Source organism: Aptenodytes patagonicus, chromosome 1 (assembly GCF_965638725.1).
Source record: "Aptenodytes patagonicus chromosome 1, bAptPat1.pri.cur, whole genome shotgun sequence".
In the NCBI taxonomy this organism is placed as follows: Eukaryota; Metazoa; Chordata; class Aves; order Sphenisciformes; family Spheniscidae; genus Aptenodytes; species Aptenodytes patagonicus.
The window spans coordinates 215,563,223-215,590,894 of NC_134949.1; the positions used below are offsets into that span (position 1 = coordinate 215,563,223).

At 48.8% G+C, this 27,672-nt stretch overlaps 2 protein-coding genes across 3 annotated transcripts in view; one reads left to right on the forward strand and one right to left on the reverse strand.

The window, feature by feature from the left end:
* The window catches only part of SESN3 (sestrin 3), a 45,627-nt gene extending 37,683 nt beyond the window's left edge, over positions 1-7,944 (forward strand). For both annotated transcript variants that reach the window (XM_076328263.1, XM_076328264.1), the window contains exon 10: positions 588-7,944. In XM_076328263.1, coding sequence (XP_076184378.1) covers positions 588-674 — 87 coding nt within the window. In that variant the 3' untranslated portion in view covers positions 675-7,944. The remainder of the gene's footprint in view (positions 1-587) is intronic.
* An 8,306-nt stretch (positions 7,945-16,250) lies between these two features.
* On the reverse strand, positions 16,251-27,517 carry ENDOD1 (endonuclease domain containing 1). The gene is made up of 2 exons (XM_076328262.1): positions 26,883-27,517; positions 16,251-21,120 (listed from the first exon to the last, which is right to left on the reverse strand). The coding sequence occupies exons 1-2, from the start codon at positions 27,378-27,380 to the stop codon at positions 19,987-19,989; spliced, it is 1,632 nt and encodes a 543-aa protein (XP_076184377.1). The 5' UTR covers positions 27,381-27,517; the 3' UTR covers positions 16,251-19,986.
* Positions 27,518-27,672: the final 155 nt, after the last annotated feature.

Consider the following 27,672-nt stretch of genomic DNA (forward strand, 5'->3'; position numbering starts at 1 on the left):
AAGAAATGTGGATAAACTTGGGAATGCAGAAGTGGTCAACTATGCCAATACTTGGGATTTGGGGATCAAAACAAACCTTAACTCATTCATATATATATATATATATATAAATGTAATCTTCATGGTGTTTTTCATCAATAAAAATGTCAATGTGTCTTCAGATATCCAAGTTAAATGCTTCCTGACAAGGGTTCAGAGCTTGTGTGCCTGCTAGCCTATCTGGCATGTAAACTGTTCCTTATTCTGTGCTCCTATATAGCGGTCACAGGTGGTAGTAAAGAAAACAAAATATCATTCATAAAGAACTAATACCATTAGGGTACAAAAATGGTTTTATTGGGACTTCTCAGATGGAAGAGTGCTTAAAGCAGCAGTTGAGGCTAGTTCCTTGCAGCCCTAGGATGTTGTCTAGTATTGGCATGCTACACAGCTGTCTCAGGAGGAACTGGAGTCCTGCAGCAGGGTACAGGGAGAAAGGACATAGTTTCTTGCAGCGGTACTTTACTAAAGGTTAGAAATTTTAGCCTAAATGAATAAATGATGATGCATTCAGAGGTGAACTAAATGGCTGATTTAATTTTTAACAGGTTCATGTCAATCTACTTCTAATGGAAGCTCGTATGCAAGCTGAACTTCTGTATGCCCTTCGTGCCATAACTCGTCACTTAACCTGAAGCATTCGCTGGGCAGGAGCAAAGGAGTTTTTACTGAGTATGTAAAGACCTTTCAAAATAGATACACACCAGAAGCTGTTTGTGATGTAGCATCAGGTTATTCAATTCTCTAGTGTCAAAGTTTAGCCGTGCTTCTTGACGGCTGTAATGTGCAATGACATGTTTTATTTTCTTGATGCTTAACATTACTAATGATAACAAAAGTAACACTGAGGAGCACTACTCTGCATTGTTTCCGGCTGGATTTCTGCGCAGTGGTCAGGATCCTGAAACTGTTTTTATTATATTCAATCTTAGCGCTTTGTTCTTTAAGCACCGGAGTGAAGTGCTTAGAGACTTCTTTTTCCAAGCAATCATTTTTCAGATTAGTGGAGTCCAGCAGAAGATCGGTTCTGCCTGTCCTGAGAATGTACCACCATGTCGTGACTCGTGACAGAGACGCGCGGGCTGCGTTGCATTGAATTGCCCACTGGATTCTTCTGTGTCTCCTGGAGACTGCTTGCCAGTCACCGTCTTACTACAGCAATTGAAGGTGATGCAAGATGTGGATGCAAACATTGAGCACACTTTAATGTGAAATTAATCATGATAAATCCTACAGCATGCTACTGAAGTGCAAAATTCATCTGCTTTGTCGTGCCCCTTCCCAAGAGAAGAGGCCTCACGATTTGCCATTTCAGCCACACTTACTGTGTTTCAGTCATGCATAATCTTGTTTTACTGACAGTCACCCTCAGTTGTCCTTACAATATCCATGCTCATCACATGTTGCAATTTGTTTAGTTGGCACCTATAAAGTTAATACACAGGCTGACCAAAAACAGGGTTGTGGGGTTTTTTGCACTCTCTTCTTTCTCAATGTTTTAACTAAGGAAAGTAAAGGAAGGCTAGCATATCTGTTCTTTCATATTGGATGTATAGAAATTTATTTCCCATAACTTCTTCATAGCATGAAATTTTAATATTCAAACTTTTAAAAGTTTCTATGCATTAGTGTGAGTGAACAAAAGAAAAGTGCAATATTTAAAAAGAAAGCAAGCTTTTTTCCCTATCATGCCACTGCTAAAGTGTCCTTCTTATATAGCCATAAAGAAATTTCAAAACCAAATTTCTTTATTGTCTAAGGCCTAGCAGTTTTGTTTTAGCTTTTACGGCTTAAGACAACCTGATACTGAGATGCCAAAGCATCCCCAAAACAAAGCATTCTTGGACAACCGGTAATATTGGGGAAGGGAAGAAATAAGCTGCCAAAAATGTCACACTTTTGTGCTGTTTTCTGTTGCTTTTGACTAATTTTTAAGAGCACAAAATGTTGATATTTATAGCTTTATTTTGTATTGCATTTAATGAACCAGTGAAGTGCCTAAAGAGATGCTTAAACTTACCCGGTAGGATGCAAGTTGTCACTGCTTCAATTTTTGTCTGTTGGTTTGGACTTTTCATATTTCTTTGAGGAGGGTGACCTTTATTTCTGTTGCATACATTCAAAACTAACTGGATAGGTTTATTTTTAATGTTCGATTGGATTGTAGAAGTTGATACAGGATTCTTTTCCATTGGTGATTGCAGAATAGTTTAAAAAAATACTAGCAGTCATATTTTAACACTTTTCATTGACAAAATTATGGACCAGTACGCTACTAAAGTTAGTTTTTTCTTCCCTTTTCCTGATACCTTGCTGTGACTTCGCATGTTGGTTTTTTCGCTTTATCTATCTGTTCCAGATTGGAAAGCTAAATGATTGTACACTTTTCTGCACTTTCAGACTGCAGACTCTGCATGTGAAAACCTTTTGAGGAAGAAATCAGTAATTCTTTTTTTTTTAATGAAACGTTGGCTATTTAGAAAACTACCCAATAGACAGCATTGGATTCTCTTCTAGAGAGAGCATTGGGTAAAACATCAGATTTATTTATCTTGTATAGCTAACTGCAAAGATTTCTCAGAAGTGTTGAGATGCTCATATGTATGAACTTAGATTAACTTCCTAAGTTGTTATGATCCTTTTTCCTCCCTCTTGTGACTGTAGTGGCCATACCTAATGGCTTTTGTGCATAAAACAGTTCTGCTGAGAGAAGTTTTCATGCAATACTTTTGCTTTTTTCAAGTGATGGGAACTGTACAGTACTACTTTAAATTCCTTTGCTTTGAAAAGTCAAGTAGTTCTCAAGAAGCACAGTTGAGCTCTGGAAAGGAGGTGAAACTAGATGTGGGTAACTAATATGACGGCTTAGTTTCCCTTCAGAACTGCAAAGACTCTTAGAGTAGGTTGAGTTTTATGTTTGGAAACATGAGTGCCTTTACTTCTTTCCTTATGAAATATACTTGCCAGCTCAAATGCCTTCTGAGCAAAGTACATGAGGAGATTTGAAATATAGAAACCATAAACGGATTGCTTCATAGAATTTGTAGTAAACCAGTGATTGCTTTTCCTTTTAAGGTGCCATATCAAGTCACATATGGCCTGCAAGACATTCCACCGTAGGAAATGTCATTGTACAACTAGTTTGCTATTTCTCTTTTTTTTTAATATTAAATGCAAACTTGAAACTTCTGGAAATGTTTTCCACGTGGCATTTTTTTTTTCCAAAGTATTGCATTTACAGTGTAACAATTTATAGCCTAGTTTTTATACTCAAATTTATGATTTTTAATAGATGATTGTTCAGAATAGGTGTTCAAAGTCAGACAACTCTACCATACGCTTTACGCACGCTTTAGGCTCACACTGTGCCAAATTTAATGTGCAAGTGTTCTTGGATTTTTTGCATTTTTAAAGCACTCATGAATGTGAATCTTCACACTTTGTTCATTAATATTATTCTTAAGAGTACCGTAATCATTGGAAGTGTAGATACTCTCCCTCTGTGTTCCTTTATTGGAATTGATATTTACCAGCATTAATGTTAGTCCACAAAATCCCATCAGTGACCAACATAAAAACAAAGTGTACAGTCTCCTGTCTACTGAAGGGAGAGCTTGGTAGGTACAAATTAACCAGCTAGCACAGGGAATGCTGTAAGTAGGGAACAGAGCTTTTGAGCATGGACAGCTTCTTATCATTGCAGAATCGCTTCAAAATGTGTGTTGCAATAGAGTACATTCTTGCTGAAATGGCTCCATTTTTTTTTTGGTAATGAAGAGAAGTGAAAAAGGTGCCGATTGGAGAAAGCATTTGCATTTCCCAGAACACTCTGCCTGCAGCCAAACATCACAAGCATGCCATCATACAGGAGCAGAAACCATTTTAAACTAGGGTACAGTTTGTGCAGATAGCTACTGAAGCTAGCGTTGTGGTATCCTATGAGAATTTTGGTGAGCTGTAGGTGGATTTATTTTCATCAAGACTGAACTGAAACATATATTCTTTGTCCTAAAGCCTTCATTAAAATGAAGAGGCTGTGCTTTCAGCTTTAAGAGTTAAAGAATTGCCACTATCAGCTCTTCCTATGTATTAAAAAAACTTTAAGGATGGAAAATCAGTGACTGTAAACAACTATAAATGTAGGTCTATAAATTTAGAACAGATCAGAACAGAACAAAAAGGAAAACATTTTGTTTCTCTGTTACTTGAGTGCAGAAGGTCAAAGTACCAGATTCTTCAAAAGTATCGTTGTTCGTAGTGATGCCGATAGATGTTTTCATGGGATTTGGAAAAAGCAGCTAGTTGCCTAAATTTCAATGGGAATTTAAGCACCTAGACACTGAGCAAAATCCTACAAGGTGCCCACTTGCATTTTTGAGTCAGATTTTTAAAGATACTTAGTCACTTAAATTCAGTAGAATAAAATCAGTTTCCATAGAGATTAAAGGAATAATGTGTAGCAGATCCATGTGATTTGCAGCGATTGTTAATGAAATGGGTTGTTTTGGGGACTTAATATAGGCTTAAGAAATCTTTCCCAAAGCAGTTAAACTGTAAGCTGCTGCTCTTGCAGAACAGGTTCTCGATGTTTCTCATGCATGTGTGTTTTCCATGAACGTAGGCATGCATATCAGGCTCATGTTCCAGAGTTTGGACTCCCTTTTAGAAGAGCTGGATTATTTAACCTCTACTTGCAGAAAATATTTATTGGTGGTAGCAAGTGGATAGCTTGTGTCCGGACTAAAAAGTTTTGGCCAGAAAGAAATACTGCAAATCTTCTTGATTTCAAGTGATGTTCTTTCAGTTACTTTCCTTAGAGGTTTGGATCCTTCTCCCATAAATAAGGGGTGATGTTGCACAAAATGGAGGGAGAGGGGAGTGGATTCATTGTAAATGAACTTCCCCAGAGCTGATCTGAATCTAAAGCTGTAAGAATTGGTTTGCCATTAGTGATCATGCCAAGAGCTGGACAAAAATGTCAGTTTTCACTATCTGAACTTCAGATTTATTCTCCCTAATGTCCCCCAGCACTATGTTTGTCTGAAGAGATGCATCCACCAGCTTTTCCACATTTGGGAATTGTAAATGAAAATTCTTATCTCCAGATGAAAATGAATTTAGCATTTCATACCTACTGCATAGATCACAGGTGTGGGAGATGGAGAGAGCACAGTAGTATGAGGAAACTTTAGGAGCATCTTGATCAGTGTTAATTTATCCCTTAGAGCACATTTCCTGGCATGCGGTCATGCTGCTGCTCCCCCAACACACATCAGGTCTCTCTTGCAGACATTTAGTCCTTCTGCTGCTCACCAGGAGCAAAAATTGTCATTTTCCAACCTGCCACCACCACCACCCTGCATCAAGTGCTTCCTGTCTTCCCAACTCACAACCCCTAGCAGTCATGCAGGGACAACCTCCTAGCCTTAACCTTGTAAAACAATGCTAGGTTCCTATATCACCATTTGCTATTGAGTTCAGAGGGTCTTTCTCATGTTCAGAAACACTTAATTGCCATATTAGGTTATTTCTGGACAGGAAAATTCTAAATCTGGTTTGAAAGGATGACACTCAGTACTTCCTTACAATATTTAGGTAGCATTTGCCAGTAGCGTGTCAGATCCCATCTTTGGAGTTACAGTAAGAATCCAGTGGATCCACTAAGGAAACACTTTCTTTGGCAAAACTCCCCGTGCTTGAGCTGTTCAGCTGTGCAGGTTTCCTTGAGGGGCATCTAATGGGGGATTTGAGGTCCTCTTGTGCCAGGCAGGCTTACAGGGCCATTGGGTCGGCAGTTCCTCGGGTGCCTTGCAGCTGGGCAGACTGCGGCCAGCCTCTGGAACAAGTGGATTTGGGTTTTTCGCTTATCTACGGGATAAATCCAAATGCACGCCATGGAGTGACTGCTCGAGACGTAGGCAGGGTTGGCTGTTCCTACGGGTACTGAGTATCATCAGGGCTCGTGGAAAATAGAAATCTGAGTCCTGTTCTCATTCCTGACAGTAGTTAGAGGTGGTATTGAAGATGCCAATTAATATACTAATTGTGGGGAGCAAGCCACGCTGTCAGCATCAGAAGGTACAGACCACAGGCGCTCTCGAGGGGACACAATGCGCGCAGGAGGAGTTGACATGTTGGTCAGTTGAAGAAACTTCACTGATGTGTCCGAGAGGTTCTTGTGTTCTCCTGCGTGTGCGTAGGGGAGATGGTGGGAGATGCCTCCTTCCGAGGTGTCCAGAGGGCTTCTGTAGGACAAGAGCTGGGATCCTTTCCTTACTCCACAGATGGAGCAGGGGAAGGGAACCATTCACTTCTGCCCGAGAAAAATGTGCCGCTGTTGAATTAAATTTTCTTGCCCCCATCAGCCCTTTGAAGGGAGTTTTCAGGCAAAATGCGTGAATCACCAAGTATTGTGTCTCTAGCCGAGGGGTCTGGGGGGCAGCGACAGCAGCGGGTCCAAACATGCACGGTCCAAAACTGTTTCTCATTCCCCACTTCACGCTCATGTCGTGCCACCAGACCCAAACCTCTTCCCTCCAGCCCGGCTGCCACGTGCCCGGGTGGCTGCAGGAGCAGCCCACTCGGGGTGGTGGGAGATGCGTCTGCTTTTGGGGGAAAAATAATAATAATTAGGCTACAGCCCTTGGACTCTGTGAGGCGACGCAGTCAGAAATCTTCACGACTGTGACCAGAACTGGATATAAACTGTAGCTTAAAAAAATAGGAATTTTGTAAACTTGAAATCTCTCGGTTTTACCCTTTTCTCCTTTTGCTGGAAAGCCACACGATGAATGTATATGCTTTATCTTTCTATCCGACATAACTGAAAATCAGACTGCCAACTCCTTGTTTTGTATTAGCCTTTTTTTAAAAAAAAGAAAAGTTTGTGAGCAATATATGTAGCATGCTGTGAACGTCTGTTTTGATCTTTATAGTTACTCTTTAATCCATCAGTATTAACACCAGTTCTTTTTTGTGTTCCCCTTGGTACTTCGTATGCAGTGTAAGCAGAAGCTGTGATCGGCTTTGCAGTCCTGTGCCGTGTTACTGTAACTCCTTGATTTTTTAGGAAGCACCTGACTGTGGGCCACCCTGGGGCAGGCAGCGTGCCCGTACACGACTGCCACTTTTTGGTCTCTTGTACTATGTATAGTTTTAAGTAGAATAAGCTTTTTAACAGAATACTGATGCGGTTTATGAGTCTCGCAGGCTGCAAGTGTCTGGTGTGTGAGAGTCTTTGTATTTATAGTTGTTGGGGTTTGGTTTTTTGTTTTGTTGTTGTTTTTTTTTAATTCATAAAGTAGCAAACTTGATAAACATAGCCACTTTAAACTGCTCTTGCTAAACAGACCCTGCTGTAGATAAAATACCACTGTAGATACAGGGAGGCGTGCCGGCAGACCTCTCTCGACCGTGAGTGAGCTGAGCCCCTCTCTGCGAAAAGCACGGTCCGAGCTGCACGGCCGCCCTGCGTTTGGCCGCATTTGGACCCAAACACCAGGAAGGCCAGGGTCTGGCATGTGTTTCAGCCCCTCGTGCCCATAAGCCTGCCACTGGCTGCCCCCCCGCAGTCTGCTTGCCGGTGCACCGGGGGAAACGTGAGCCTTGCTGGCGTGGGAGGGATGGACAGACCAGCTGCTGGACCGAAAACATAGAATCGTTTAGGTTGGAAAAGACCTTTAAGATCGTCAAGCACTGCCAAGTCCACCACTAAACCATATCCCTAAGCACCACATCTACACGTCTTTTAAATACCTCCAGGGATGGTGACTCAACCACTTCCCTGGGCAGCCTGGTCCAATGCCTGACAACCCTTTCGGTGAAGAAATTTTTCCTTACATCCAATCTAAACCTCCCCTGGCGCAACTTGAGGCCATTTCCTCTCGTCCTATCACTTGTTACTTGGGAGAAGAGACTGACACCCACCTCGCTACAACCTCCTTTCAGGGAGTTGTAGAGAGCGATGAGGTCTCCCCTCAGCCTCCTTTTCTCCAGGCTAAACAGTCCCAGTTCCCTCAGCCGCTCCTCATAAGACTTCTTCTCCAGACCCCTCACCAGCCTCGTTGCCCTTCTCTGGACACGCTCCAGCACCTCAACGTCCTTCTTGTAGTGAGGGGCCCAAAACTGAACACAGTATTCGAGGTGCGGCCTCACCAGTGCCGAGTACAGGGGCACGATCACTTCCCTACTCCTGCTGGCCACACTATTTCTGATACAGACCAGGATGCCATTGGCCTTCTTGGCCGCCTGGGCACACTGACGGCTCATGTTCAGCCGGCTGTCGACCAGCACCCCCAGGTCCTTTTCCGCCAGGCAGCTTTCCAGCCACTCTTCCCCAAGCCTGTAGCGCTGCATGGGGTTGTTGTGGCCAAAGTGCAGGACCCGGCACTTGGCCTTGTTGAACCTCATACAGTTGGCCTCGGCCCATCGATCCAGCCTGTCCAGGTCCCTCTGCAGAGCCTTCCTACCCCTGAGCAGATCAACACTCCCGCCCAACTTGGTGTCGTCTGCAAAGTTACTGAGGGTGCACTCGATCCCCTCATCCAGATCACTGATAAAGATATTAAACAGAACTGGCCCCAAAACTGAGCCCTGGGGAATGGTGTTTCTGCAGCCAAAAAGCTTCCAAGCCTCTCTCGAGTGCAAAAATTAGCCCTTGATTTGCTGTCTGCAGAGCCCGGCATGTCAGGGGCAAGTAGCGGCATTGGCTCCCCATTGGCAGCTGTGGGTCTGAGCCCCCTTGCCTGCAGGCTGGGGCAGCGGGCAGGGCAGGGCAGGGCAGTGCTGTGCCCGGGGGGGTGTTGTTTCATTGCATCTCCCACCTCTCACCCTCTGGACGGGGGTAGATTGTACCCAGCCCCAGCCTGGCAGCTGTCAGCTTCTTGCCTCCTCCTGCCACAGCCACGTGGGTGTTTCGGGATGGAGGATTAAGGACAAAGCTCTGATCCTGCTGCTCCTTCCCACCACTGCAAAGTGGGGAAGCGGCGTAGTTCTGTGGGTCCCACGGTCCCTACAGCATCCCGCGGGCGGGTGGCACGTCACCTGTCCTGCCTCCCGGGCCACCATCTGCCCTGAGCATATCTGGAGATATGCCGTGGGCTCCATGCTTTCGCAGGAGGTTTGCCTGCAAGGTGAGGCAGCTGCTAGGAGCTCACTGTGGGTTTCCACAGCAGTTCTTATCATTTATTTTTTTCTGTTGTTGCTGGTTGGGGTTTTTTTTGTGGGTTGTTTGTTTTTTTGCAGAGGACAGACTGGCCTAGTGGGATGGATTTTTTTTTTGTGTGTGTCACTTCTGTTAGTTTTTAAGTTACCCAACTTGAATTTATCTGAACAGATGCAGAAGGAACTTTTTTTTTTTGTGAGTTAAGAGACAAAAATGCATTTTTAAACAAAGGAATCATGTATTAACATTTTAACAGCAATTCATAAATCTGCACTTTTTATGAGGTTTTGAAAAATCTATTTATAGGTACGGAACAATGGGGTTTGTTTAAAACTGTATCGCATTTATACTTGCTGAAATTACTTTCATTGTTATCAGTAGGAATTTCATTGGTTAAATAAAATGGATAAAACCTGTCTCCTGTTCGAGCCATCATTTGCCACGTGCTGGGGAACACATCTCTGGAGCAGAGCATCCTGTGTTTTGGGAGGAGATCCAGTCCTGGAAGGGTCCTTCCCCTCCATGCCCTTGTTCCTGGTTTTTAATCCATGTATTATTTAATATATAGATTATTTAATTTATACATAGATGTAGATAATAATTCTATTTAATTTATGTGAACATAGGTCCTGAAAAACGTATAGCACTTGCCAAAGGGGATGTCTTTTAAACAGGCAGTTGTCAGTGATGAGGGATGGGCCGATGGGCATCATGATGGTCGCTCTGATACAGGGCTAGTCACCTTCCTCTTAGAAATTTGTTTTGTGAAACCACAGGCAGTGGGATGCACCAGCAACTGCTCCCTATTCCAGGGAGCCCTGAGTGAGCCCCAGAGCAGTTTTATGGGTGAGAGCCATAAAACCATGAAGGAAATGCAAAGGAGAGAGGTAATGAGTGCCAAGGGTGCTGCCTCGGGGCAATGCCAAGCTTATCTAGCAGCCGAATTGCCCCCAAGCCCCCGCAGTCCTGCCATCTGCCCCGTGCAGCCCCCAGGGAAAGGTGGCATAGTGCTGAGGGATCACCAAGGGGGTTTGTCCTGGGAGAGATGTTCATCTCCCCTCCAAAGAGACAAAACTAGTTAACACAAGCCGCAGACCTGGGGTGTTTTGGGTGTATCTTATCCTCCAGCTGCTGGATGCTCAGCTGGCCTGTCCTCACCTTGCCCTGCAATGGAAATAACCCCCCAAAAAACCCTAAAAGCCCATTTCCAGTTCTGTTAGAGGTAGCGCGTGCCCCGAGGAGGGCTGTGACCAAAGGCTGTCACAGCACGGCCATTACCTACTGGCATCTTTGGCTGGTTCAGCTTCATCCTCCTCTGAAAAATATCGCAATTTTAAAAAGTAGATCTGTAAATATATAAAGTGCTTATTTATTTGCTTTCAGTGGGATTTTCAAAATACTGAAAATATCTATCATCTTGGGTCCAGGCAGAGCTTCCCGTCCCCTTACGGCACTGCGGCTGTCGCCTCCAGGTGCCGGTGCAGCTCCGGACTGGGGGGAGGGTGACCGTGTCGCCAGCACCGTCGTGAAAAAGATAAAAAACTTGCAATATTCCTCAAAGCCAAGGGCTGCTGTGGAGTTCCTGCTTTACTTCCTAAAGGTCCCACAGAACAGGCAAGCAGCAGGGCAAGATGGTGCCCTCCTCAGGTGAGCCCAGTCCTGATTTTGGTCCCACCAGCACGTGGTGTGAGTGCTCAGATGGGGCAACCCAGCACAGGCAGAGGACAGCCCCGCTCGCCGAGGACCCCAGGCTTGCCCTGCACCCTGTCCTCACCTCTCCAGCCAGTTCCCCCCACGAAAGCCAAAACCAAAAACATTTGTGTGTCTTGGTGATTCCCCAGACCTTCACCTTGACCATCCTCCCTGGGCCATCTAGCTCTGCCCGCTGGCTCTGCTGCCCTCTAGCCGCACGCCCGCTGGCTCTTGCTCCTGTACCGGCTCGCCCTGAAACCAAGTCCATGGCCGGAGAAACCCAGAGTCTGAAGGGCAGTGGCAGTCCAGGGACCATGTCACAGGGATGCTCATGTGCCCACGCCGAGTGACCGTGGGACAGTCTCCCTGCACCCCATATGTGATCCCCGTGGAATGTCCCCTGGGATCTGGGAAAGGGCCATGCCCAGGGTAAGGGTGGGCAGCCCCCACACAGGCAGCATGTCCTTGGGGAGACCTGGCTGGGCTGACCCCGAGTCTCCCCAGGTCCCTCCCCAGCCTTACGGAGCACAGGGGGACACCTTAGTGTGCCCCATGACCAGCATCAGCTGGGAGCACGGCCACCCCCAGTCTCCCCGATGGAGCCGAAAAGCCATGAGCAGCAGCAGGGTGGCCAGCAGCAGCGGTGTGCCACTGCAAGCGGAGACCACGTGCCCACTCATGGCTCGAGCAAGCCCATATCTGTAAGGTTGGATTTCAGCTCGTACTGGGGTCTCCCTGGCCTCTTCACAGCATCACCTCAGGCTCCTCGTGGCATGGCGCTGGGAAGCAATGGTGACCAGGCCGGACCCCCGTATAGGGCAACTAGTGGATCCTCTCCACCAAGCGTTTGCATTAATTGCTGCCGAAGTGCACCCACCAGCACATGACTTGATTTCAACGCTGCACACTAAATTAGCCCAAATTATAGGCCACGTGGGAGCACACAAACTCCCCCCAAAGACTTTTACTTTGATCATGACAGAGAAATCTGGTGAGGCACCTGGACAGCAGAGCAGACGCTCTACAAAGCCAAGCTAGAATTATAGATGTTATAAATAACATCACTCATCACGCTAATGAGCTCATGTAAATATTATAGATTTTTTGTAAGCTTTTCAATGTATAAAAGAAGATAATCACTGGACTTGTATTTCTTGCTAAATTAAAACCTACCCTCTGCATCCTCCTCATGTGCTTTTTGTCCTTGGCCTTTCTTCAGGCCCTTGGAGCGAAACTTGAACGTTTCCGACCTGCAAGAAAGTGCTTTTGCAGAAGGGAAGCACTCCTTCCCCCGCCTGGGGCTGGTGTTTAGAGTATCAACATGTCCAGGGAATAAAATGTTGCCAAAAACTGGATACAGAAAATACAACAAAACATGTGATTTCAGCCAAAACCGAAGTGTTTTAGCAGTCATGACCTGCAACATTCAGTGCTGACTTGCCCAGGAATGAGTTCCCCAGCAGTTTGCTGCTGCAGCATGTGACCCCACAACAGAGGGTTTAGCTTCACCCAGACCACCTCTCCCATGTTGTCCTCGTGGCCTGGTGTCTCTCATGATGCACCAAAAGCACCAGGAGGAGAAGTGCTGGGCTGGGGAGATGATGCTGCCTGAATACAGACTTTTAATTTGTCTTGCTAAATTACCTAGCTAATCTCTCTTGGCTTCCTCTGCAGCCGGTGGAGAGATGGAGAGACTCCACCAGAGGGTGACATCCACCCTGAATCATCTCCTGGGGGAGTCTGATCCGCCTCCACCCTCCACGTCAGGGGAAACACGGTTGGGTTGCAGCGTTCAGCTTGCAGAAGATTAAACTCCAGCTCACATCTGCAATACAGCACAGCGATACTGAAAAGATCAGCTGAAAACATTTTTTATTAGATTTAAGCTAACCCCTAGGTTTTTTCTTTCAGTTTTCCTGCTAAAAAAGAAAAACAAAACAAAAATGCAAATTTTGCAAAAAAACAGGAACAGAAGCAGCTCAGCTGGAGGCATCCATACCAGCTCTAATTAGCAGACCTGAGTGCAAATCCCCACCACCGCAGAGATCCAGAACCTCAGTGCTGTGTCCCCGGGAGTCCCAGCAGTGCCGGCAGGGCACATTGCGGGAATGTACTCGGTGCTGAGCACCTGCATCTGCTCACAGCTGGGAACGGGTGATGGAGAAAGAGTGAGACTTTGAATACGGTCCTGAGAGAAATAAAGGACCGGTACCAGGTTCCCAGACACATCCCACTCCACCAAACCTCCCTCTGATTGGGCTTGGGGGGATGATCTACGGCATTACAGGATCTGGGGATGGACAAAACTATCCTCCATCACTGGAGCCCGAGCACCTGTTCCCTAGTCCTTGATGACACCCGGCATCTGAGTTGTCACCCTTTCTTCTTAACTGTCTGCTGGTGGGGTGGTGAGCCTCAGAGATCATTTGCACCTCTCTGACACCAGGATGCTAATTGTTACCAATCAAACCTCTTCTGCAGCCACTGGGCTCCGTGGCCTCACAGATCCTTGAGAAGGCAGCCCCTTTGCTCCACATCAAATAACTCATTTCAATTTTGCAGAGTGCAGTGTTTTTTTTCAAGCGCAGGCTATCACCTACAGTGCAGAAGTGTACAGTTACATCCTGCAGATGCCTGAGGGTGAAGGATGCACTCAGCCACCCACAAATATGCAAGTTTTCCGTGAACTCAAAAAATTGTGGGCCAGGTTCTTTGGGCGATGGGATCACTCCACACAGGTCAGGCCAACTCACAGGGTTTGAGGCGCACATGGTGGTTAATCCCATCTGTTGCAGCAGGACCACACACAAACCCCACCACCGCCCGAATGTGGCTGTGAGCGCTGGGAGTCGTTTTCAGCAGCACTCACGAGGCATCAGCCCCAGTATCATTCCTACCTGCATGGAAGGACTTAGTGACCCAAGAGCCTTCCAAGCAGCTGTGGGAAAGACCATCCCACCTGTACAATCATCTGGGTGACCCACATCAATGGACACCTCAAAGGTCTCAATGGGTGGGACAAGCCCCATCAGCCACCAACCCCAATTAAGATTCATTGGCCCCAGCTTTAGGCATCCAGCTGAGGTGCCCAGGTAAAAGCCTAGTGAGATATTTATACTGAATGGAGAGAGTCCAGTGCCTGCGGAGAAGAGATTTGCCCACACTTGGGTGGCATAAATCCAGATAGCGATGTCTCCCTGAGTCTATCATATCATCCTTCTGGAGCTGCTCCACTCATCTCAGCAGCTTGTTGGTGTCAGGACCAAGCAGAGACCTTCTCAGCCGTTACTGTTCACTATTTAGCTACTGGACACTTGGTTTGAAACATGCCATCCATCTGCTGCTCTTCTTCCACCAGCAAGGAGCTCCCATGGTTCCTCCCCTGCCCACTAGCATCACCCTGCCCATCTGCTGCAGCTCCTGGCTTTGGTCCATAACCATCTTCTGCCAGCAGATACTGGGAGGTTTGGCAAAATCCACAGTATCACAGCAGTAAATATGCAGTGACGTCTGCTCCAAATGTCCATTCTCCACCATGTTAAATTAGTTTAAAACATCAAGTTATTAATAAAGATGATACTGCAGAGGAATTTGAAGCCACTGCTCCACCTTTGCAGGCAACTTTGCTGCTGGCTCAGTGGAAAATAGCTTCTACCTCCCAGGAAAATGGTCACAATCTCAGTATTTTTGGAAAGGAAACAGGGTTTTTTCACCCTTACAAATGGGAGAAAATGAGACATAAGCTAAGAGGAGCCATGGGTGTAAGGGCACTCCTATGAGATGGAGACAGCCATGTTCACGTGCCGGGCCTGGTTTTAGGCAGGAGCAGGTGCTGAATGTCCACGTCCAAACCTCTAATCCAGACTCTGGGCAGCTCTTGGATGATTCTGGTCGTTGTTCCAGCCTGGACCTGAAAAATCTTTTCCACTAAAAGTGGCAAATTGCCATGAAAAGACCTCTGTTTGATAAATCAGCCCATTCTGACAGGATATATTTCCTTGGAGATTTTCCAACCAGCTGTAACACTAACACCACTGGAAAGTCTGTAGGCCTTTCTGCTTGGCTGGAAACACCAGTTCTGTGGAAATCAATGGCAGATGTTACCCAGTGTGAGATCCATTCCCAAACTGAAGTAAGTCCAACAGCCTGGAAGACTGCAGCAAAGAGAAATCGTCCTGTGCCGAACCCGCAGGATCACAACCTCGCTAACACGCACACCCCAGACACACCTCACGCTCCTTGCTCCTGGGCAATCCTTCCTGGCCAAACAAGTTACACTGGTATTTATTTTCCAATACTTTTTCCATTTTCTGGCACTGACTACGCTGGAGTGGTAATCTGTGAACAAGCATGGCTCAGTTCCCTGCTGAACTGGAGCAACTCCCTGGCTGGGGGGAGGTACCGAGCCAGTGATGGAGCTCCACGCAGAGGTGAGCAGCTCCGAAACGTGCAATGGCAGCAGAGGTGTGACCCAGAGGACCTGAGCCTGGGGCTGTGACTGAGGGGCCATGCTGCCGGGGTTGCTGAGTCCCTCTGCCATCATCAGTGCCTAGCCCCAGGGTGGATGCAACAGAGACACAGATCATCTCAAGGTGCACAGAGACCCCTGTGTCGAACCTGTGTTGGGTGATCTGGATGAGGCAGGGACATCTTCCACTAGATCAGGTTGCTCAAAGCCCCATCCAACCTGGCCTCAACCACTTCCAATGGTGGGGCATCCACAACGTCTCTGGGCAACCTGTTCCAGTGTCTCACCAATTCCTGCAGACCTGAGAGGAACGCAGACTCCGCTGGAGGGGTTCATCTGCCCAGAGAGGTACCTGCAAAACGCAGATGCCAACATCTGGTTTAGTCATCCCAGGACCTCTATACTGTCAGTGGAGGAAAACAGCCACATTTAGGGAGTGCTTGTTTTTCTTCTAAAGAAGATGTGATAAAAACAGTCAAGGGAATGGCATCACACAAGAGCGAGTTTCTCTCCATCAGCTGCAAAGCATCATCCTGCCGTGATGTGATTTTTCTGTATCCAAACCGGCCATCGTGCTGCACCCCAGGTGTAACCACATCTCAGAAGAATAAAACATCCCCTCTCCCTCTCTTCTGGCACACACAGAGCTAAATTCACTGCCTGCAGCCCCCCAGCTTTTACCTACATATTCTGCAGCTTAATGAATTGACCCTTTTAAAGTGCTTTGAGAGAGAAAAGGTGTTTTAAAAGCACAAAGGGGCCATTAATATCAGATGTCAAGCTGTAACAAAGAACAACTGTGCTGCTGGTGCTTTCTTGATTAGTCAGGGTGCCCCGGGTTGCATTATCTTGTTTGCAACTGTGACAGAAATGTGATACTAGCCCCTCTTTGGAAAAGTAACTTTTATTTTGTTGAAGCCTTTGTTTCCAAGGATAGAGTAAAGCTCACAAGCCATAAATCATGCCCAGATAAGAATAATCTCAAACAATAGTTAGTTTGCAGCAGGATGTTGCTTGGTCTGTGACAATTGCTCAGCGTTTGAGGCAGATTTCCCATTACCTGCTCAGACATGCAGCACAGAAGAAAAATGCCCCGTGCTGGTTGCGGTTCTTAGCGTTCGAAATCTGAGCATGTTAAGACAATTTTTAATAATATTGTTCCACATCTGCCCAAATCCTACAGTGCTGCAGCTCCTTAGATTTCAGGGACCGTCCACCTGTGGTCAGAAGACACGGTTGCAGCACAGAGATCTGCCGGTCTGACCCGAGCTAGGCTGGGTAGCGATGGTGATAGAGATGTGGCAACGCAGAACTCCCAAGGTGTCTCAGCTTTGCTGCCTCTCAGCACGTGAGCTCCCACGTCACTGTGACCGGGGGGTGCACTGGAGATGCTGGTGGAGCTGGGATGGAGGGGCTGCTGGGTTAAGGTGTGGGGAAGCTGCTCTGGGTGCAGGACCCTTAAGAAGTGCATCAACGGCCGCTGCGCAGCGCCGCACAGATAAGATGGGTCAGAGACAAGGCCACGCAGAAGGCACGAGACAGGCAGCTGTGGGGGGCAGCTGCCTCCTCCCCAATGCTTGGGCTGCACTTGAGAGCTGCTGCCACCTCACGTGCCTTCAGAAGCTGCTGAGGACCCTGGGTCCACCAGGCTGGTCTCCCTGTCACTGCACCCTGGCAGCTCCTGGGACCTGAGCTGGCTGCTCTCCTGCCTTGATGGCTGCCACGTAGCCCAAGAGGAGTGCTGGGGTTGGGACAGGGTCCCATGAAGGAGTGAGAAACCAGCTCCACATCTGGCTCTGCAGCGGGGAAGGCATGTTTGAAAAGGCACATAGGAAAAGATGCGAAGTTTGGTTTGGAGAGCATCCGTGGACTGCTGCCTGCCTGCTGGGAGCAGTGACCTGGACCTTGCTCCTTGCACCCAAAATCCCCGTACCAACAGCTCCAAGGCAAAGGAGGGATTTGTAAAACTCTGTTGACTTCACCCAGTTAGACTCATATTAGCACACAAAAGCTGCCTTTCCTTTTGAACAAAGCCAGTGCTGCTTGCCGGGTGGCCTCTCTTTCTCCACGAACCAGCCGTGGCCCATGAAGGGTGAGACAAGGAGTTGTCCTCTGTCCCTGCTCAGCCCACCACCTCCCCACTTCATCCCCATTGTTGGCATCCCCAACGATGCCATTAGCATGGTTGCCAAATGGGGTGCCACCTGGTCAGGGTGTGCTGGTCTGGGATATGCACGCACAGCCGGTTGCATTGAACACAGCCCCTGAGCTAAGGAAACAACCCTCTGTCACCGCCATGAACCAGCCGAATCTCCTTTACCCCCCGAATCTATCCCCCCGCAGCTCAGCCCTGCCATGAGCAGCATGAGGCAGCAAAGCTGCTGCATTGAGTATTTGAGCTTTCTTCAACCCAGGACTGGCCACCAGCAACACAGCACCACTGGGTCCCCCCCAGGGACGGCAGCATTGGCTTGCACACCCCTGGGACTCCTTCTGGGGTGCTATGGCAGATCAGGGGTCCACAACCAACCTGGCACTGGAGGGTGGGACAGAGGTGGGGGTGAAGGGCAGGATCCATCCATGTAGGACTCCCAAAAGCCTCTGGGAGTCCAGCCAGAGCAAACACTGCTGAGACCAAGAACCTCGCTCCTGCAGGCAGCTGCACCAAGAGATCCAAAGCCTCTCGCTTAGCTGAGCCCTGTGGAAGAGCAGCACCCCTGTGTCCTCCTCCAGCAGTGGCGGGTGTCCCTGTGCCCTTTGTCCAGCCGCAAACCCCTGATGGTTCCCTGCAAAGCTCCCACGTGCACCCTGGCTCTGGTGTCCCAGATGTCGGGGGTCCTGGCTCATACCGGCAGAGAGAAGGGGTGAAGAAGAGTGAGCAGAGAGGATGAGCGGTGCAGAAGAGGGGTTGGGTGCCGCTCCCACATAGATGTGTCTGGTAGTGCATGGGCTCACCAGGTGGGTATTTACACAGCAAAACAAACGCTGTGCCTCAGATCCCCCTTCCGCCTCTCCTCCCACCTGACAGTCCATAGTCCCCACAGGAGCAAGGGGCAATGCAACCGCGTTTTCCCTCCTCTATGTTTCTGAAATTGGATAAGGAAGGGAAATGCCCAGCAAAGGCCTTTGCTGCTAGGGCTCATGTTGAGCTTGGCCGTGCTGGTCCCCACAGCTGCGACAGCCACGCAGACCTCTCCTCCTCTCCTGGGCAGCAGAGGCCCCTGCCATGAGTGCTGCCAGGACCTCCAAGTGTAAGCAACTCACCACAAGTGTCCTATTCCCTCTGCCTTTTCCCTCCCATTTGCAGGACTCCCTTCCTTGACATCCCTCTGGCCAGCTTCCCTCCCAGCACAGCGCCGAGGGGACCCACCTGCCCTGCCCGGGGCTGGCTTCTGCCCCGCTCTGACCCTACCACTGGGTAGGGGCTATGAAAACACCAAATCAATCCACACAAAAGCAGCAGAATCCCCCTGTGCTCCCCATGCATCTCCTCTCCCGTGACCACTCTCTGTAAGGATGTCCCTGATGCCGACCCAGACCGGTGGGAAGGGCAGAGCTGCTTTTCTTTTGCCCTAGAGGGAAATCCAGGAGGATCATTTTCCCTCTGCGAGCTGGGCTTTCAAAACAAGCCCCAGAAGGACAGCTGTGGTGTTACCCATCCCCAGCCTGGGCACTGTCTCGCGGAGACCTCAGGCACGTAAATACTGCTGCGTGTTTGGGGAGCTGTCAGCTCTCAAGGGCGGCAGGGCAGGTGGCAGTTGATTCAAAGCCAAAAGCATGACTCCCGGGCACTGCTGGGCTTCAGAACAGGCACAAGGGCTTCAGGGCTGAGACCTTCAGGGGCTTAGACCATCATGGAATGCCATGTCTTGAAGCTTCAGGGCTTAGACCTTCAGTGGTCACCAGAGAGCAAGCAAGGGTTGGGGGGAGATGACCTTGGTATGGCTAAGGGAAAATGTTTTCCTACCATGCGAAAGAACAGGCAGTGGGTCTTTCCTCACAGCAAGATCCACGTGATTTCAGCTGCCTGGAAAGGCCTGAGGGCTATGAGATATACCCAGTTGCATCCCCTCCACCAGTGGAACCCTGGTGCAACAAGCAGTGCAACCAACAGCAGGACCTTGCCCCCATCCCTCCTCGCTCCCCACCATTTGCCAGCCCCAAATCCTTGCACCCTCACCTCCTTCTCCCTTCTCCACGTCCCAGAAAACCCTCTGTAACTAAAATCCTGCCCCGACCACCACCTCCTCCCCGGCAGGGATGGGCTTCTGTGGAGCTGTCTGCCAGTGCATAGGTCTCAGTGTTATCTTTTCCGGAAAGAAATAACCCCATACCACATTTAGCACGTGTCCCCCAGAGAAAGCATCTTGACATCTGCAAATCACAGAAACTTTGTGGCCTGCACCAATAAAACCCGAACACTTTACAACAGACAGAACTTGAGTTACAATGGTGGCGTCCCCCGGCAACGTTACCTTCCCTGTTATTCCCCAGTCGGTTCATTATTATTAATGTCACTACAATAAATACCAGAACAAAATTGACAGCGTTTGGCCACATATCTTAAAGCATTGCCCCACTCCTCCTTCGCTCCGTGTCTTTGCAGCCTTGGTTTCCATCCCTATCAGTCATCAGAGGAGCCTTTGGGGACAAATCGTTTGACTATGTAACCAGCCAAGTAATAAAAGCCATGCAGAAGTGTGGCTGTGGCATCGATGACCAACGAGAAGGTGCCCCCGATCCCAGTGGCCACGTCTTTGAGGACGGAGGGAATGGCACAGATGGAGTGGTAAGGGAAAGCAGCAAGGTGAAGGACAAACCCCACAGGGATGCGCAGGATCCTGTAGGTGAGGGACGCCACATCTTGAACAATTTGCAGGAAGCCCAGGAAGATGTTGACGATGACCCTCCCCACGTCATAGGGGATGCTGATGAGCACCATGCTGATGGCTTTAAGATAGGACACCACCCCGTTCCACAGGCTGTAGACTCCATCTAGAACTGTACCACCAACCCGCTTGATAACAAGCCACAGAAAATAAAACACAAATTTCACCAGCTCCACAAACACGTAGATGAGGAGTTCCAGAAGTTTGATGAAAGGGGTAGCAACGATGGCAGCCACTCTTCTCACCAAGCTGCTGTCTTTGGCCTCCTGGTTGTCACTTGTTCCTACTTGCTCTCCAGAGCGGATCTGACCGACAGCTTGCAGTATTGCTTCTGTTTTCTCCTGGCTTTGGTTGTCTCCCCCACAGTTGCCCTTGAACAAGTGAACCCCTGCTAGAAGCTGCTTCTCCAGCTCTCCCACCATGAGATCCACCAAGCTGTTTTCATCATTCATTTTCTTCACTAGTCCCAGGGACCATCCCCCTGGAGCATCACAGCAGGCTGCCAGCCAGAGGGTGTCTGGCACCGACACCTTGCCTTTAACTCGGACACTGGAAGGAATCGCGCCTGCAAGGAGATACAGGTGATCCTTCTTGGAGCAGTGAGGGACCAGAGCTTGCTCCACTACCCTCGCAATGTCTCTGTGCCAGCTTTTGCTCAGAGATGGGCTCAGAGGGACAGCGTTAGTGAGCGTGTAAGTGGCCATTTGGAAATCCTCCTCATTGAGCAAGCTGGGATTGAGCAGCCCTCTCTCGTAACCAGAGCCCACGTAGTCTGAGGTCAGGGCTTGATTTGCACCAAGGCCGGCCACGGTGCCAATGATATCGGCTTCATGCACCATCTCATGCAGGTCATTTTCTGGATCGTCTATCTGAAATAGTAGAGAGGAGAGTTATGGGATGCTATTTGCCTTTCTAGAAAGCAACATGTAAAATGGGCCTTGAAGTGTATTTTCCATTACGACTGCTACTACACACTGTGCCTCGGACCACAGCCTGCGCTCCCTCCTTATTTTCCTCGCAGCGCTTCAGCAGAGTGTATGCTGTACTTAGCTGCCCTGCCAAACACATCAGTTTAGGCTGCAAGGGATGCTTGCAGCTCTCCAGTCTGGTCCGCAGCACAACACAGCCTCCAGAATCTCACCAGCCACCCTGCACCAAGCCTCTAACTTGTGCTTTTTTTTCTAGAAGAGATTTTTAAGACCAACAGATGGCTTGATATAGGTCCGTGTTCTCACATCCTATGGTGGTGGTACCTCCAGTTCATTTAAGCACCTACCATGGCACCTTAATTCAGTCCCTCTGAACTATCAAATCCAAGCCATGCAGAAAAAAACCCATAAGACACCTAGAGAAGGCATTTACCTCTCACCACTGATTGTGTAAGAAGCCAGAATGAAGCCAGGCACCATGGCAGGTGACCTGAACTTCCCTGCCTTGAACACAGACAGGGCAGTGAGCTCCTAGGGCTCTCTCAGGGCTTGTCATTAGTAGTCTGAACCTCATGTCATTAATAGTCTGAACCTCATCCTTAATGACCGCACAGCTCCTGGCATAACATGGGTGAGGATGCCATCACCGCAGGTCCTCGATGGAATCTGTGTTACCTGCTCATGTCTGCCACTCCCGTGCTGCGGAGCCAGAGGTAGCAATTGCTGCAGTGGGAATTCGTCCTGGAGTCATGCACAGAGGCGTGCACGGGGAGGTAATGAGCAGTGGGAGCAGGAGCAATAAATGCCAGGGCATGCTCAGGTCTTTCTCGGGCGGCCGCAGCTCTGTCTGCTCCTTAGTCACTCCTATTGACACTGCCTGCAGCCGTTCCGGGGGGGTGTGCCAGATTGTCATTTTCTTCCCCAAATCAGAGGGTGAGCGTGTTGGTAGAAGCTTGGGGATGGCAGATGGTCTCTGGCAGCTGCTGCCTCCTGTAGTCTCTGTTTCAGAGGCTGTAGCCCTCAGCTCCCAGCACTGTGCTGGCCCAATTAAACCTGCTGTCTGTGCTCCTGGCCTATAGACTGTTTACTGCACTATATAATACATACTTCGGAGACATCTATGGCAGACAGTTCATAGCCTACCTTGAATCACTCTCCAGTCATCCTTCCTCGTCCCTTGGCCACCCTGCAATGCACTTGGACAGATGTGCAACTACGTCCTTGCAACCTTACCCAGAGTTTGCATTCTCTTAGTGCCTCATCACCTCCTCGCAGCTCTGCGTCAGCCTGTGCTGAGAGTCAGGGTGAAAGGGCCAGCACCAGCGAGTGTCAGCAGCTATCCGTCACCCTCGCCGTAGCAAGTGAGCTCTGGCTGGCCTCCTGCATCAGCCAAGCTCCTCCGGTCCAGGCTCAGGGCTCCCTCTGCACCAAGGCTGGTCACAGTGCCAACGCTGGCCATTGCAGAGGGCTGCGTTACCCCATCTCCTGCTAAGGAGGTTTCTTGCACTTCGTTTTGAAGCATCTGATGCTTATTGCTTCAGGACTGGAAGAATCACAGCAAGTCCTATGTGCTGATGCACAAGTCGTAGCTTTTTCTAAATACGCCACTTAAAAAAGACTTATCCTGTGCTTCATCTGCCTTATTCTGCTCCTCTTGCTCAGACACCCCAAACTCACGGGCTGTAGCTGGCTGATGAGGCCAGACATTTTGCGTTCCACAAAATCACTGTCCCTTCCTGCCCCCCCAACTCATTCTCCCTGTTCTGATGAGATGACGGTGTTGTGCCATGGGACAAGGGATACACCCGCTGTGTTTAATCCCACAGTGCAGGCGAGGGAGGAGTGGGCACGGGTGCAAGGCTGTGCCTGGGAACTGCCCTCCATGCTATGGCCCTTTTGAGCCTGACATCCTCGCAGAGACACTCATCCCCTCTCACTCCCACAGCAGTGCTGCCGTACCACAAGGACACATAGACCCAAGATGGGTCAGCTCTACCTCCTGGCAGAGATTCCCAGCCTACATGAAGCAGATGGTATAAACTTAATTTTCTCTCCTTATGAGCTGATGCATGCAAACCTTGAGGTGCTCATCAAGAAAATATGTCTCCGGTTACCTGTTCAGCTGCAGGCTTTTGCACATACCATTGGGATTGTTTAGGTGCAATTAAAAAAGAACATGATAAAAATGCGGCTGTGTGCTGTTCATGCATAAGGCTCTGATATCACCAAGTTATGCTTACAATAACTCGTATTATGGTTTGTAATAACTCATGCGTAACTGAGGTTTTCATACCTCCTCCACCTCAGCCCCAAAGGCAAGCTGTCTCCAGCACTGCATCTAATCTGCATTGCAAGCTACCTTTCCTCACTTCTTCAAAAAGCTTTTGGATTGTGTCACTGCCAAAGTATATCTGCATTCTTGGAGTCAGCCAAGAAGCCACCTGCCCAAAAAAACTGGAATAGCTAAGGGCAAGATCCGAGCAGACAGGTAAACACCTCATTCATAGGATGGGGATTTAAAAATAAATTATGCATCTGAACACCTGTATGGATGTGAGCACCTAACAATATTGATGTGTTTCATAAAGTGGGGTTGCAGTTTCACAGAAGGGGCAGAGGCAGAGGAGGATTAACAGTATGGCAACACACAGCTGTTAGAGCAGGCAGCTTCCATCAAGTTTGGTCATTTAACAGCGTAGGACACTGTTACCTCCCACCTTCCCCACCCTAGTACCATTCCAGGCGAACTTCAGCATCCCACTCCCCTCACTATTTCCTCAGGCACGCTTACGCCTTTGATTGCAGTGGAGATATTTCATTTACCCTTAGTACAGGTCCCAGGGAGAAGGCACAGTGCATCTTACGCCAAGGTTTCTGTTGTAGGACATTCACATGAGTGGCTCTAGAAGTACCTGTTTCTCTTGACAGTACCAAGAGACATGGCAAGAGCAGCTCAGAGGTAGCTATAGCTGGGCGATGCAAGTCCCACCTTGGTCATCTGGCTGGCGGTAGTCATCAACCAAATGAATACACAAGGTGATTCATCCAGCCCCTCATATGTTAGGACAGAAAAAGCAACTCCAGAGTTTTCCATCTCTCTCTAAGCTGTAGAAAGAGTCAAAACCATAGGTTTTCAGACAACCGAAATGAGATGAGGTGAAAGCAACCTAAGTGACTTGCCCTCAACCCCTAGGAAATCTGTGGCAGAGCAGGTTTTCAGACCCGAGCCTGGGGGAGTCCCATCAGTAACCTGCTCATCAGCCTACCCTGCCTGCTCTCTAATTTTTCGCTAATTGCTGAATTAATTTGCTATTTCCAGCTGCCAATCGGCAGTGCGTGGCACTGACATTCCTCACAATTATCACCCAATTACTGCCTCTGTGCTACATTTGGCATTTGTTTCTCAGGCAGACATTCCTGAGGAGGTAGGCATGCAGGGAGTGAGACAGTGCCCTCACCACTTACATCATTACCCAAAAAAAAAAGCATGTGACAACCCTGAAGCCCTCACCAGAGTGTGGAGAGCACTTTTATAGTGATTTCTTTCTGCTTGCTGTGTCTCTGCATCTCCATGTGCACACACATAGGCGTAAGCACATGCCACTGTGCAGCTGAGCCTGCTCATACCGGGCTACCCCTGTCTTGGCAAGGAAATTACCCAGAAAATAGGCAATATAACCTCATAGGGCTATGCTGCAGAGCAGGTGTTGCTAAGGGTTCCCTTCAGCAGCCATCTGACTTTTCCTAACCATCTGACCTAGCCTTGATAGGAACACACATAACGGGTGTGAAATCTCTTCCCCACTTTCTCCTCCCAGATCTGGCGTGGCGGTGTCTGAGAGGGGTGTACGTGCTTATTTCTTGAGTTATAGGAATTTTTGGTAGTCCTGATTTCTTCTCCTCACAGACTCTTCAGGCAATTTTTTTTTCTAGTGGTTTTCTGTCTCAGACTGAGGTTCCTCCAGTGAACTGCAGAGCTGCTACCTCCCACCTCTGAGACACCTGCATTTCAGCAATGAGTGAAGGGGAACCATTAGTGTAAACTAAGAACATACCCACAGCAACCCATGGGGATGCTCTGGAGAAGCCAGAGCAACTAAAGGTAGCGCCTGGCCAATTATTTCTGGGGCCGCGGTAGCTTGGAGGCAGGAGACACAAGGTTTGGGGCTCTGGAGTGCTGGCAGGGACTATGACAAGGTGAGGGATGAAGAAGAATGGAGCAGGGAGGGCAGGGGAGCCAGCTGGAGGGAGGTGCTGGAGAACCAAAGCTGCTGTGGAGGTGCTGCCCACTGCTCCACGGCAGGAATGGCTTTCAAGCTTGCCTGGGCAGGTCTAGTGAGTCAGACCATGAGAAGCAGGATGAGATATGGTGGCTAGAAGTGACAAAGGGCATCAGCAGCTGAGGCAAATGGGAAAGGATCTCATCTCTGCTGCTTTGCCTCACTGCCTCCATGGCACTGACAGCAGATGTTCATCCATCTACGTCGTCTTTGTGCTTTAAAAATTCATCACCCTTCCTCAACTCCATAATGGCAGTCTGCAAAAAGCTTCCCTCTGTTTTAAAAGGGTAAGCAGACACCTCCCACAGCCATCTGTGAAGTGGAAGGAGAGCAGATCAAAAGGCCCTTGGGAACTCCTGCAACTCAAAACCCAGCCTGGGGAGCACGGAGACAGTCCAAGGTGAAGACAGGGACATAGGATCTCCTGTCTTCACTGCCTGTGACCTCGTGGTCTTAGTATCTCATCACCCCACACGAGGAAAATGAGCCTGGCAGCCACTCTCTTGGGACGGGGGTGAGCTTTGATTCTGGCTACATCCAGCACCCAGCACCCGAGGGCCCTGCTCCCAACACGCTGCTCTGATACTGCAGCCATTCCTGCCCTGACGAAGCACCCTTGCATGCTGCCAGTCTTTCCTGAGCTCAATAGATGGGGGTAGCTTGATCGCTACAAAATTCCCCATGATCACTGCTGAAAAACCTGAAACACAGCAAAAAAAAGGAGCGGTAAAGCGTACTTGTTCTCTTAGGGCACCAGGCATTTTTTAAGGATTTCCTTTAAATTTAACAGCCTGAAGGACTTGCTTAAACATGCCAAATGTCAGGGGAGTCAAAAACCACTGAGGCTCTGGCAAAATTCATTTTATACTGCACTCTTCTGACCTGACTGAAGCCTGCACACTCCAGAACATGGCAACTCATTTCCCTACTGGAGTCTGCAACACAGGGACACAACAAAAAGCCGCAGGGTCGACTTGGTGAACTGCAAATGGATGTTTTATCCCTGCGCAGTGAAGCTAAAGAACTCTTACCAACACTGTGATCACACTGGCAACAGAACAAACTTCAACTTGACACTGTGATGTTTAACCCTGCTACCCGCCGGCAGTGCTCCCTGCCTGTGATAGCTGGCTAGGCAGGACAGACGCATCAGCTGGTATCAAAGATGACTTTCCTCTCCCCTGGCATTGCACGTCGCACGCAGCAGCCTCCCAGCTTTCATTATAAGCCCCGTGGGACAAGGAACTATTTGTTTGCTCAGTTCCAAGCACAAGAATAAGTTCTGCTTGTGTTAAATTAATATTGAAAGAAGTTCAACAAGCAGAGCTCCTGTCTCCTTTGCAAAATCCTAGCCCCAGCTTCACCCCAGAGGAAACGTTCTCCAGGAACATTTGCTTTACAGCAAAGGAAAAGCTAACTTACCTGTGGTTCGACCAGCCAGTTCTCCTCCTTGTTTTGGGCTGGCTTTGTATACTTAAAAGCTGAATAAAGAGGGATTTTGTCCTTAGTACTGTAGAGGGTTGCAAAGCGTGGCTCTTTGTTGTACTGCTGACAGATTTTCACGTGGAATGGCTCCGTAAATCCTTCGGGTGGGACTTGTCCAGGGAAGAACACGTTACACTCGGCAAAACCAGTTTCATCCTCTCCAACAACTCTGCCCTGGGAGAAGCCTGGGAAAACTGAGATGCAAAGCAAAAATACAATTGACGTCTTCATGGTCCACTCCCTGGAGCTGAGGGAAGCCCCTTCTGCCTCCGCTGCATACAGCAAAGGACCTGTGCTCTGAGTCCATGCAGCAGCAAAGCCAGAAAGCGTCTGGAATTCGGGTGTAGCGTGCGAGGGAAATGAAATATGAAACCACAGCCGATCCCTTCGGGGAGCCAGTGCTTTCTGCAGGCAGCACGTTGTGAAACCGAACATGCGCCAGGCTACGCCGACACACGCTGCGGATGCCAGCTGCCCACAGGAAATTATGCCAAGCAACCTGAAATCATCAGGGCTCGCTGGGAAGAGGAGGAGGGAAGCCTACGGCGATGCAGGGCTAGAGCTGAGCAGCACCGGCTGTCCAGGCTGGGGCTCAGCGCTGGCGGGGGTGTGGTGTGCTGCATTGCAGCAGAGTCCCCGGCAGGAATTTTGGCTGACGCAGCCAGAAATCTTCCTGGGGCTGCCAGGGGGATGCTGCAAAGTCAGATTCGCCACCCCGAAGAAGGCG